At 46.9% G+C, this 13,099-nt stretch overlaps 1 protein-coding gene across 1 annotated transcript in view; it reads left to right on the top strand.

Annotated features, from left to right (window-relative positions):
• Positions 1-7,059, top strand: part of HPSE2 (heparanase 2 (inactive)) — a 113,425-nt gene extending 106,366 nt beyond the window's left edge. The window contains exons 10-12 of the mRNA XM_035133543.3: positions 2,050-2,195; positions 4,561-4,707; positions 5,898-7,059. Of these exons, the coding sequence (XP_034989434.1) occupies positions 2,050-2,195; positions 4,561-4,707; positions 5,898-6,063 (459 nt within the window). The 3' untranslated portion in view covers positions 6,064-7,059. The remainder of the gene's footprint in view (positions 1-2,049; positions 2,196-4,560; positions 4,708-5,897) is intronic.
• Positions 7,060-13,099: the final 6,040 nt, after the last annotated feature.

The following is a 13,099-nucleotide window of genomic DNA, read 5'->3' as shown; positions in this document are numbered from 1 at the left end:
CATCAGGGCAGGATCCAATTCCTGTCATGTCACAGTAGTGCTTAGACTCCATCCAAGGCAGTCCTGGGCTGATCAGCACAGCTTCAGGTTCTGTGACACATCACATGGCTACTCATCCCACTGACCAGATTTCAGCATCTACCTAGACCCAGGAGAACTTGAAGGGTCAAAGTTGCTCTCTTGTCTTCCTTCTCCTGTCACGTCATGGTTTGAGGGGAGGTCTGTGTCCCATTTGCACTCAAAAGGTATTAGGTTCCACCTGTGCAACCTCAGGTAAGGCTGGGAGAAACCCTTGCTTGAAATCCTGGAGAGCCACTGCTGAGCAGCAGGTACTAGACTGGATACTAATGGTCTATGCCAGAGGTTTTCAACCTCTTGAGCATTTTCAGCTCCCTTGACCAACTACCTTCTTTCTGCAGCACCCCTGTGGTGTTCAGGAGCCCAGTTATGTCACCTCTTGCCTGCCAAGCTGGTAGCATCTCACCCTTTTTCAAACACCCTCCCTTGTGGCGTGTGCCCTCCTCCTCTGGTCTCTGAGCTGCCTCAGCTCCTGGCAACTAGCAGCCCTTGGCCAGCCCCCAAGGCACCATTCACCTGGGGAACTTGTAGCCAGGGCTGCTGCAGCTAACAGCTGTGCAAGCCTTTGGGAGGCAGAGATGCAAGAGGGCATCAGAGGAGTGAGGGAAGGAAAGATGGACAGAGGCCATTGTTGCCCGTGGCACCCATGACCATACCATCATTCAAGGCATCCCAGGGTGCCACAGCACACTACTGTAGTTGAAAACCACTGGTCTATGCAACACCCTGTCCTGTGTCTAAGGGAAATTAAGGCCAACAGATGCTTGAAAAGGAATGTGTTAAGTGAGCTTCCAGGAAAAACATGACAATGGCAGCCCTTGGGAGATACTCCCAGGCTACTCTCAGCTTACTCCCAGCTTTCTCCAGCCTGCAGGCCTAGTTAAGCCTGCCGGGTTTCCCAATTTGGTCCATGGGAGCATTTTGCCCAGGCCATGCCTACCTGTAACGCACTGGGCATCATATGAAAGGTAAATCTATTGTAAAGTTGTGGGGCAGGTAAGGCTGTGCTTACAAATGAGGAATTGGGAATGTGTCTGCATTCAGGCACCAGAGGCTGCCTTTGGTCAGGGTCAGGCGTACTTCAAAGTTCCCCTAAAGTTGTCCTTGATCTGAAATTCTGTCTTCTCACACCCCTGGATGATATTGTTCACCACAAATACTCTCGGCCTTTTCTTTTAACACTCTCACAGCTCAGAACTGTGCTGCAGCCTCTGAAAATGAGTTCTGGGTAACTATTCTTTGTAAAGAACAGAGTAACACACCCAGTAGGCACTTTGGCTGGGAGAAAACACCACACTGTCTGCCTCACACTTGCGTGCTGAGTGTGTGTTGTTCTCATACTTGTGGCTGATGGCACCCCTGTTGCTGCGCCTCATGAACATGCGTCTCTGGAAGGAACAGGACGTGAAGTGTGGAGAGCAGAACCACAAGTGACATTTAATGTTCTCCTCTGTTTGCCAATAATAGCTCTCAGAGGACCGCGAGTGAAGGGACTATTATGCTGCTGCTACATGCCAGATTACAGCAACATTTATTCACCATGTGGTTAGTGCACAAATTCACAGCCCTGCTGGCCTGGTTGTAAAGCTATACTGGGCCTCTGGGAATGCATCCTGTAATGGTTCTGCCAGGAGACAGGCAGGTCTGCTGAATAGGACTGCATGGCAGGTCATCTTATTCACACCGTTCCCAATACCTTCTGCCTCTGGACATGTACCTGTGCAAGGAATCCCCAGGCTCCTCTGGCAAAACTCCCTGCAGTGGTATAACTGAGACTAACGGTCACTCATTCTACAGCAGCATAATCCAATATAGGGCAGAGCTTGTAGGTTTTTGGTAGTTATAGTAAAAGGGAGAATTTGAACAGAAGATGCAACATGGGAGAACCATATTAAAAGTAGATCTCTGATCTATATTGAATATGGTGTAATGACTCACCTGCTTTTATGTTTTTCTTTTTCTGTGGGGCAGGATTACTGGCTCTCCCTGCTCTACAAGCGACTTGTCGGGCCCAGGGTGCTGTCTGTGCACGTGGCCGGGCTGCAGAGGAAACCTCGACTTGGCAGGGTGATCCGTGATAAACTGCGCATCTACGCTCATTGCACCAGCTACCACAAGTGAGTTGTCACATGCCGCAAGCACAGCTTCTTGGAACAGAGGTAGGGGCTGGGGCACTGGTGACTGGAAGACCCAAGAGGGGTAACTCAGCGTGGGCCACACCCTCGGACGAAAATGTCACTTGGCATGGAGGAGGAGGAGGATTTGCTACTGTCATTCCTTTCACCTAAGGTTGCAGGGCAGGTTACAACAATAAAAACACAACATTAAAAACAATTCAAAGCAACTTGCAATCTTGGAAACAAAAGTGGGTCCCAAAGCGTATACATCTCTAGTGTCAAAACCCAGGGTAAAGAGGTGCATTCGCAGCCAAAAGCTATTTAATGATAACGATACCTTCCTGTTCCATCCTTCTGAGCTGTCCCTGCCAAAGAGCAGGCCTCTTACTGACACTTGATGTCCCAGGGACAATTAATACAGCAAGGGAGTAGATCTTGTCTATAACCCACCCTTTCTCCACCCCAACCCCCCAAAGAAGGTTTAAGTTATCCTGCTGCAAGGAGGTTATAATGATTGTTTGGGGACCAGGATTTAAGGACCTGCTTTTCTTCTCCCTGCTGCCCCCCCCCCAATCCCTGTGCACATATCTACATCCTCACTTGCTCTGGTTGTGGCCGGGGTGGGTGGGGAATGGCTCTGGTGATGATAGGGAAGAGCAGCTATCTCTGGGACTAGGGTGAGTGCCTTTGCAGCCCAACTTTTATCAGGATGAGATCAAGAGAGTGCATTTTCCTCCAAAGGCCCTGGGGGTCTGGTTTCAGTTCCTCCTCCCCCCCCACTCCCCTCACTTGGGGCACCCAGCCTAGCTAGGGTTTCTGTGATAAGCTTTTTCAAAGCATCCTCCTCCGAGCGCAGGGCCTGGGAGTCCCCTGTGTGCACACAGGTCCCCATTGTTGCTTCCTCATTTCGGGCAGATGCTTTCAACAAGCTTCCCCCTCCAGGAGGGAGTCTTGGCCAGTGACTGACAGGTAACTGGCAACTGGGATAGGGACAGGTGGGAAAGGAAAGGCAGCAGGAGCGGGCACAGGTGGGCAGGTCATCCCATGCCCTGGGCATTTGGAAGAGAGACTGCTATTCACTCTCTCTGTCTTCTGTTTTGGGCATTTCTGGCTAAGCTCGCTGCAAAAGCATGAGTACTGTAAAGAGCTTTAGACTCTAGAAATATGGTCTGAGAAAATAATACTTATAAAGCTCTGAATGCCTCATGTTATCTTTACAAAGATCCTGCAACAGAATTGTATTATTGTCCCCATATTACAGATGGGGTCCAAGGCTGAGAAGATAAGTGATTTGCCTAAGGCCACATAGTAAATTCATGCAGTTGAGGGGAGGTTTCAGCTGGGGATTCCCATCTCATGCTCTTAACCTTTCCACCATTTTTCAAACATTCCAAAAGGTGGAGCTTCCTTTAGCAACGTAGCTTCCTTCTGCCTCTTAAATTGACCTCCTTTGACAGTCTTAATGCTGGTAGCGCTTCTCAGGGCCAGCTGCAAATTGTGGCTGATTGAGAGGGATTTGCTTAAAACGGCAAGTGCCTGTTGTCATACACGTTGGTTGCAAAACACACATTAATGACTCTAGAGCCCACTTGGCCATCCCATTGGTTAGAAATGCATGAGCAGCCAGTTTGTTACACACCCACCCTTTCACAGGTTGAAGCGGCTGCCCCCATGGCTATATCAAAGAGCAGTGGACTTGAAAGGCTGTCTAGTCCAGCTCCCTGCTGTAAAGCAGACCCCTCCTTCCATCACCCAGTCAGCCTATGCACTCTGGACCAGAAAATGCCACGTACATAGCACTGTCATCGATCCTTTCTCTTACCAGCTTGGAACCACACTGAAGAATCCATCCCTAGGTAACATCACCTTGCGGTTACTTAAAATCATGGGATGCAACAGTTCCATTTTGTGCCCTGTCTTCACCCAGGCTAGATTGCTTGGCCAAGACATTTTAATAGCTCCACCTTACTGGAGAAATAGGGCTCTGTGTGTGCTGAGGAGTTCAGAGGAGCTGTGCATTGCAGCCACATCATCACACTGGCCAGCTATTGCAGGATATGTCAGAGCCATTCTCTTGCCAAACTTTTCTTTGCAAAGGAGAGAGAAAAGGAAAGTGACCTGACAGGGCAACTTCCTGAATTGGAAGGGCAGGAAACATTTCATACTGTCATGAATTTCAGCTGGACAAAAAGGTCAACAACTTCTGCATAATATGGCCTCATCCTCCAGTTCCTTTGACTGGAGTGATTTTATCCTGGGATCTGCGGAGCAATAAGGGAAGTCCTCGACCTTGATTCTAACAGGAGGTATCTAGGGAATTGTGCACATGACTGACCCTTAGCCACCTTGTCTCTATCTCACACAGCCACAACTATGTCCGCGGCTCCATCACACTTTACATCATCAACCTGCACCGGTCCCGGAAGAAAATCAAGCTGGTGGGAACCCTTCGGGACAAGCTTGTCCATCAGTATGTGCTGCAGCCCTATGGGCAGGAAGGGCTACACTCTAGGTGAGCACTACCATCCTGGTAGGCATTGGGAAGTGGTATCAGAATCTAGCCTCTCCCGATTGACAAGAAAGACCATTGCTGCTAGAGTTCAGTGCCTTGGGGGCGGGGGGAGAAAAGGGAAACTAATAATAATAATAATAATAATAATAATAATAATAATAATAATAATTTATTTATTTATACCCCGCCCATCTGGCTGGGTTTCCCCAACCACTCTGGGCGGCTTACAACAGAAAAATGAAATAAAATAATATATTAAACATTAAAAGCATATTGATGCAGGTACCAGGCTTGTGATGCTCCCCATCAATTCCCCATTCAGTACATGCACCACCTTTACAAGATGCTGAGCCTAAATTTGATGTAAATTGTACTCCCATCTTTCTGCTGACCAACAGCTGATCCCACAATAAATCTGTTAGCCTGTAAGGTAATGGTCTTTTCCTTCAACAGGCTAATTTACCTACCCCTTTGGAAGTTGCTTCTCTAATGCCATTCAGCTTTATATTACCACTGTAGTACCAAGCAGTTCCTTTCCCCCAACAATCCTCCCGTGCCTGACCAGACTTCTTATGCCCTGCAACAGGACTAATTTGTAAATTGCTACACACTCTCCATTTGTTCACTGTATTTGCCTTATAATCAATCAGGTCAGTGAAGCGACAGGCACCTAAAATGAAACGACATATACAGTAGGGTATGCTGGTGCACATATCTTTAAGCGTCTGCCTGTATTAATTGGGGGAGGTGTGGACAGGATACACTGCAAAGCAGCAAAGAGCACAATATAATTGTCACCCCCCCCCCCGGAAGATTCTCAGCTCTGATGATCTAGAACTTTTTTTTGACTTGCCCACTAACATATTTGCTACTATTATAGCTGCATAGTTCGTGCACTGATGTCCAGGGGGAAAGTGTTGCCTGCTAGTATGGAATGAGTCTTACCGTTCCCATGTGCCCCAGCCAGCCCTGGACCTTCACATGATATTGTCCTCAGAGTCCAGGCCCCTTCAACTCCTAGAGGTGCAAAGCTGGTATGGGCACCCTCTTGAATATCATCTTTCCTCCTAGCCACAAAAGACACCTGTGGCCACCTCAAAGCTGTGCCACCATCCCTTTGTGCCTAGGACCAGCCTTTCCCTTGTGCTTCCCTGAGGTGGTTTTCTCATGCATTTGCTCTGTGTGTGCAGGTCAGTGCAGCTTAATGGGCAGCTGCTCACCATGGTGGACGACGGGACTCTGCCCACGCTGAAGCCTCGCCCCCTCCGCCCTGGCCGGACCCTGGTCATCCCACCACTCACAATGAGCTTCTATGTGGTGAAGAACGTTAATGCCCTGGCCTGCCGATACCGGTAGCTCCACCCACCCCACTGCCAAGGACAGACCTGCTAGGCCTCGGATTGGGGGCATCTCCTGCCAAGGGCTTCCTTCTCGGGTAGACTAGGCAGGCAGCACAGGGAAAGAAGACTGAAGAATCACTATGGGTGCCCGCAAGCACTGGGCATCTGTGGATGGCGTCGTGGTTATGATGTCAACACCACCATATGCAGTGGCTGCTCTGTGATGAATTGGGAGAGAAAAAGGAGAGTGTCAAAGTCAGATTCCCACCCCCCCCCCTCTTATGGAAAAAGCATTAAGCCAGAGTCGAGAAGAATTGCCCAGCAAGCTGTCCCACTGATGGAGCTGATGGAGCCCTGAGTTGCTGCTTCAGAAACTTGGAAGAGTACGGAAACTTGAACCTTCTGCAAAATGACAGATCCGGGGAAGTTGCCCAGAGCATCCTGCCCTTGACAGCCTGGGAAACGTAAACCCTGTGCAGAGATGATGATCATATAGTGGAGACATTGTGCCACCTTGTGGGCAGGCGGAAAGGCTCTGATAGAGATAGGAGCCCCTGGCTTTATTTGCTGAACATACGCAAGGGCAGGATGCAGAACTGATCAACAGGAAAAGCCTCAGAATCATCCTGGGCCCCTTCAGCTTTATTCCTTCGGGAGCTGCTCCCTCTGCTGGCAACTGGCAGTAGAACAAGCTATGCAGCTGTCGGGCATCGGGTGGAGTGCAAACAGAGGCAGTTGCACATGGTGCTACGAGGCATGTGCGCATGCAGGAGTCAGAAGAGCCTCTTACAGAAATAAGCAGCCAATTGGGCTGCAGGGGAAAGATGTGCAGCATACGTCCATCCGGATAAGACGAGCCACTGGGGTGTCTGCAGCTGTTTTGAGTCCTGTGGCATTGTGGGGTGGGGGAAGAAGAGGTTTGGTCTTGGCTACTGTCAAATTATGCTGCCTTCTGGGAGCATTTGCTGTAAATGTTAATTATTAAATTATATTTTCTGAAGAACTCTAAAAGATCCTTGGAACAGAGCTGGGGTCAAGGGTCTCTATTGGACCTCCTGGGGGATTTTCAGATATTTGAATACTGGGGTGCAAGATAGGGGGAAATCACCATTCATAAGGACAGCCACTTGAAAGCTAGTATAATATCTGTATCTGAGCATGCTTGAGCCTGGATTGTACTCTCTGCAGTTGGCATTTGCATGCAGCCAGGTGTCACACCTAGGACCAGATGGCAACCAGATTCTCTTATCAGCACCCCTGCGTCTGTTTTCTTGGGACCAGCACCATCCACACCCCTGGATCCAACCTAGGGATCAAGCCTGTTACACTCAAAAAACCTTTGCCAACCTGGTGCCCTTCAGTTGTTCTGGAATACAACTCCCATCAGCCGCAGCCAGCCAGCCATGCTGACTGGTAGGAGTTGCAGGGAATGAACACACTGTATCATAATATGCATTCAGTGATGGATACAGGCACCATTTTGGGAGTGCTGTACACACAGCAGTATCCTCATGCTGCCCCAGAGTCACACGATTTGTCCATCTAAAGTTCTGCTGGAATGGTTATAATCCATTTGGTGCCAAGAACGCAATTCTCAAGTGCTTGTATGTGGATACAGAGAGCGCTTTATCTGATCACGTCCTATTGAGGCAGACCTACTAACATTGCAGGCCGTGCCACTCCCCCTCACCATGTTTAACTTGTCTGTGGATGAAATAGGCAAAATAGGAAGTACAGTCATACCTCGGTTTAAGTATGCCTCGGTATTTTCAGTTTAAGTATTCCACGGACCCGTCTGGAATGGATTAATCCACTTTCCATTACTTTCAATGGGAACGTTTGCTTTAGGTTAAGTACGCTTCAGGTTAAGTACAGACTTCCGGAACCAATTGTGTCTGTAAACCGAGGTACCACTGTAGTACAGTAACTTAGCTGCCTTGGTATATCAATATATATCCTCTGTATATCAACACAGTTTGCAGCACCTCCCTTTCATATGACTATGATTTGTTTTTTCTTTTAAAAAAAACTTCTGTAAAAGCACTACTTGAGGAAAGGGAAACAGAGAACATTGTTGCACACTAGTTTGAAAATGCGCCCACTTGTGTTTACAGACAGCATGGGTAGTAGTTACCATTTCAGATGACATTAGCAACTGTGTTTAACAACTCAGAGTATTTAAAGGTGTAGGCACTGCCTCCTAGGTCATAGAATTGTAGAGTTGGAAAGAACCACAAGGGCCTTCTAGTCCAGGCATCCCCAAACTGCGGCCCTCCAGATCTTTTGGCCTACAACTCCCATGATTCCTAGCTAACAGGACCAGTGGTCGGGGAAGATGGGAATTGTAGTGCAAAACATCTGGAGGGCCAAAGTTTGGGGATGCCTGTTCTAGTTCAATCCCCTGCAATACAGGAATCTTTCACTCAACATGGGGCTCAAACCCACGAACCTCGTGCTCTACTGACTGAGCTATCTGAGCTGCAACAAGGTCATATCTTGGTAACCCAAGAAGGTGGCATTTTGAGATTTGGACAGAATGTCCATATTTGCTCACAGGTGTCAGTCCTCACACTATGTTCTGTTTCATTTTATTCTGTGAGTCACTTAGAATGAGCTCAAGCTTGTCCTCTCATGAGCATTAAAAACCCAAGCCCAGTTGCTCTGAGTGGCAAGAAAATAAACTTTAAGGCATTTACTTGCCCTGTATTCATCCCTGGGAGAAGCATGCCAATCTCTGCCTGTACAAGAAGAATTAGGGAAATGCTCATGCTTAGAGACTCTCCATGTCCAGTTAAACAACCCCCCAACACCTGTTCATTGAGCAGAAGGTACCCAACTGATTTAAATCAAGTGGGATGGGGTAGAAATGGAACTGTTGCACTGCAAAATGAAACAGCCCCCTGTTCTGGCTTGTACAGTCGTACTTTGGTTTTCGAACAGCTTAGTTCTTGAACGTTTTGGCTTCTGAACGCCGCAAACCTGGAAGTGACTGTTCCAGTGTGGGAACTATTTTTGGAAGCTGAACATTCCTGCATCCAATCAGAAGCCGCACTTGGGTTTCCCAACGTTTTGGAAGTTGAACGGACTTCCGGAACAGATTCCATTCAACTTCCAAGGTACAACTACTTGATTCCTAGAATGCAGGCATAGTAGTCGGAGCAAGCTGTAGGATTTTTCCTGTGATTCACATCATGGTGTCCAGTAAGCAGCCTTTGGGCAGATTACCTTGGTATCCACCCATCTCAACTCTTTATTTAGAGAGGCTCATGCAGCTCTCTGCCATGATCTGCTCCAACCCTCAAAATGGGCTCTTCCTCAGGACTTTACTTGCTTGGCTTCTACTGCAGAATTTGAGAAATGGCAGCAATGTCTGCCCTTGATCCAGAGCCCTTTGAAACCATAAACAGGGTTACTGCCTCCCTGCAGCTCTGTGCCCACTTGATAGCCATACAACACTTTGTGTCCAATTACTGTAAAAACAGCAACTGAGAAATTTATTACTAGTCGGAACGGGCTCTTTTGGAAAATCCATTATCAGCCCCCTTCTGCAATTCTGCTGTTGCTTGTGCAAGACCCATATCTTAGCACAGTGTGTGGACCCTCATGGGATTCACTTGGTTTAACTCAATATAGAACTGAATAAGCAAGAGAGCAAGGCCAGGAAAAAATAGCCTTCATGTCTTTGTTTAGACAAGTATTGGATGTCATAGCAATGCCCTTGCATAGTCCACAGATGGAACCCAAGGGAAATCTCTAATTTGTTTCCCCAAAGACACAGAGTGCCCATCTCAGGCCACCTTCGATTACTCCCCTTGCAAAACACATTCATATATTCCAATCGATTGATTCAAATTATTTTTAAAACAATAGGAGGTCATGACAATCTAGGATAAAACAAGGGGAAATAAATACAACAAATGCCATAAGCCATCACAGTGTAAAACAATGTGAGACAGGGGGTGTCAATATCATACAACCAATGTGATAAACAAATTTAAAAAATCATAATTATTACAAAGCAACTCAATTAAAACCTGGTGGAAGAGTGCCATTTCAAGTGCTGGCTTAACTCCACCTCAGCCGATTATTTGCCTAGATTTAAGTTTCTATCAAAACAGTTTCAATTTTTGATTTGTAGCTAACTATAGGGACGTGGGTGGCGCTATGGCCTAAACCACAGAGCTTAGGGCTTGCCGATTGGAAGGTCGGCGGTTCGAATCCCCGCGACGGGGTGAGCTCCCGTTGCTCGGTCCCAGCTCCTGCCAACCTAGCAATTCAAAAGCACGTTCAAGTGCAAGTAGATAAATAGGTACCGCTCTTGTGGGAAGGTAAACAGCGTTTCCATGCGCTGCTCTGGTTTGCCAGAAGCGGCTTAGTCATGCTGGCCACATGACCTGGAAGCTGTACGCCGGCTTCCTCGGCCAGTAAAGCAAGATGAGTGCTTTACCGCAACTGGACCTAACGGTCAGGGGTCCCTTTACCTTTACCTTTTATTGGCCATAATGAAACATATAAAAATAAAATAGAGCTAATGATGACAACCAAGCTGTTCCAAATATAGCTGGTAAAAGATAGCTTGTGTCTTGGCTAATGCTACTAAAGAGATGGCTACTCTTCTCAGTATTGTAATAGTCTTGTAATGGTAAAAAGGTAAAGGACCCCTGACAGTTATGTCCAGTCGCGACCGACTCTGGGGTTGCGGCGCTCATCTCGCTTTACTGGCCGAGGGAGCCGACGTTTGTCCGCAGAAAAATTTTCTTGGTCATGTGGCCAGCATGACTAAACCACTACCAAAAACACCGTTTACCTTCCTGCCGCAGCAGTACCTATTTATCTACTTGCACTTTGACGTGCTTTCGAACTGCTAGGTTGGCAGGAGCTGGGACCGAGCAACGGGAACTCCCCATCACGGGGATTCGAACCGCCGACCTTTCGATCGGCAAACCCAAGGCTCAGTGGTTTAGACCACAGCACCACCTGCGTCCCAGTCTTGTAATAGGTACCCAGCTATTTCTGTCTGATGCCTTATATCTGGTGGTGCAGAGAGTAAATTGGAAGCATATTGTTGTAGGTCACCCCAATCTCTGAGCAGTGCGAGATTCCAGGGGTTTCAGGCGCCTACCCAGGGTTAGTGTTTCCTTTTGGAATGAGGTACAGCAGAGACTATAGTGTCTTTAGGATATGTGGTTTATTAATGCATATATACATCCTCAGCCTGCGATAGAGGAGTTAACAGCATTAATACCCCAAAGTGTAGTGTTTCTCCCATAGTCACAGCCCTGGATTCAGATGTCAAACATTGCTCTCTGACCCTCTCTCCTGCTTGCTGCTTTACTTCTAGGTCACATTAATCCTACCTCTGCTCATAGCTGCCAAGTTATCCCTTTTTAAAAGGGATTTTCCCTTATGCTGAATAGGCTTCCTCGCGAGAAAAGGGAAAACTTGGCAGCTATGCCTCTGCTCCAAACTCTGGCTTTTTTTCTGTTGAGATTCATTTGCAATCTCACACCGAGCCCCTTAATCCCCCTTAATGGTTTATCACCCAGGCTATCACTTCACCAGGAGGCTAGCTTGGATATTCCACTAATTAGAAGCCTTGATTAAATTCTAACACTTGGTGGATCCAGGGATTAGAGGGGTCTGGCACACATCTTAACACTCCAAACTCATAACAATATGCATTCACTGTTATTACAATATGTATAGTTTTGCTTTGTTTCATTGGTGGAAGAGAACTTAGCTGTTGTGCCAAAGTCTTCACAATAAGTATACATTTTGAGATATGACTTTATGGAAGACCTGAAAGAAGTCCACCATATGGCAGTCAGAGAAGGAGAGGTGCCAGACATAACGGGCATCAAGGCAGAAAAAGGAGCCATTTAAGGAAGCAGGAGATGGCTGATATTATTACCAATTACAATAAAACAAAATAAAAAAAATTCCTTCCAGCAGCACCTTAAAGACCAACTAAGTTTTTTATTTTGGTATGAGCTTTCGTGTGCATGCACACTTCTTCAGATACCTGAAGATAAGATAATACCTTCAGATATCCGAAGAAGTGTGCATGCACACGAAAGCTCATACCAAAATAAAAAACTTAGTTGGTCTTTAAGGTGCTGCTGGAAGGAATTTTTGTATTTTGTTTCGCCTACGTCAGACCAACACGGCTACCTACCTGTAACTACAATAAAACAGATAGTTGAAAATAAGCCAGCTACCATGAAACACAGTTTAAAACACAACCAAGCCTAGAAAACTTCGATAAAAATCTGGCAATGGTACATATAATAAAGCATTTCAGTTAAAAGTGAGAGAAAACACAAACTACTTTGAAGTTCTCTTTAAAACCAGAAGTAATGAGAGTCAGCTGTATTACCCCTCTTGGGAGGAGATTCCATAGGATTCCACCACCAACATGACTTGCCTGGAAAGGAGACAGAGGAATCAAAGATAAAGGCAAGGCTGTCTGTCCCTGATCAAGAGAATGGATGGTGGTGTCAGTGGAGATGGAGTATGTACCAGGAGAGGAAGGTTTGTGGGGGGAAAGATAAGAAGTCTAGCCTTGACTATGCTGAGACTGAGACAGCAATAAAACATTGAACTATCACACAAGCAGCTGTATATATAGGACTGGATGGAAGACACAAAGTTCTGAGATGAAGCTGGATATCATTATTGTATAGATGGTACTGAAATCCCATAAAATTTGATGCACTATTTTTACATTTATACCTCCTCTGAGGAACTCAAGATGGTGTAGGCCTGGTTCTCCTATTTTGTCCTCACGACAACCATGTGAGGCAGGTTACACCGAGGTTGCTTCTAGACCATTGCTGTTGCCAGGTGGGATTCAACCACATGCCAGCAAATCAAGGCTGCCCAATTAAAATTGATTTGGAGCCCTTGCACAACAAAGCCGCTTCCCAAAAGATTTGACTTCTCGCGATAAGGGAAGTGTGGGTCAACACTTGCATGAAGCAGCATCTCCTTACCTCAAGGTCACCTAGTGAGTTCTGTGAGTGTTTGAACCTGGTCCTAGCCTGAACCTCTAG

The sequence above is a fragment of the Zootoca vivipara genome, chromosome 5 (assembly GCF_965207765.1).
Source record: "Zootoca vivipara chromosome 5, rZooViv2.hap1.1, whole genome shotgun sequence".
Classification (NCBI taxonomy): Eukaryota; Metazoa; Chordata; class Lepidosauria; order Squamata; family Lacertidae; genus Zootoca; species Zootoca vivipara.
The sequence above is the reverse complement of the archived record's forward strand: the minus strand, read 5'-3'. Positions and strand labels throughout refer to the sequence as shown.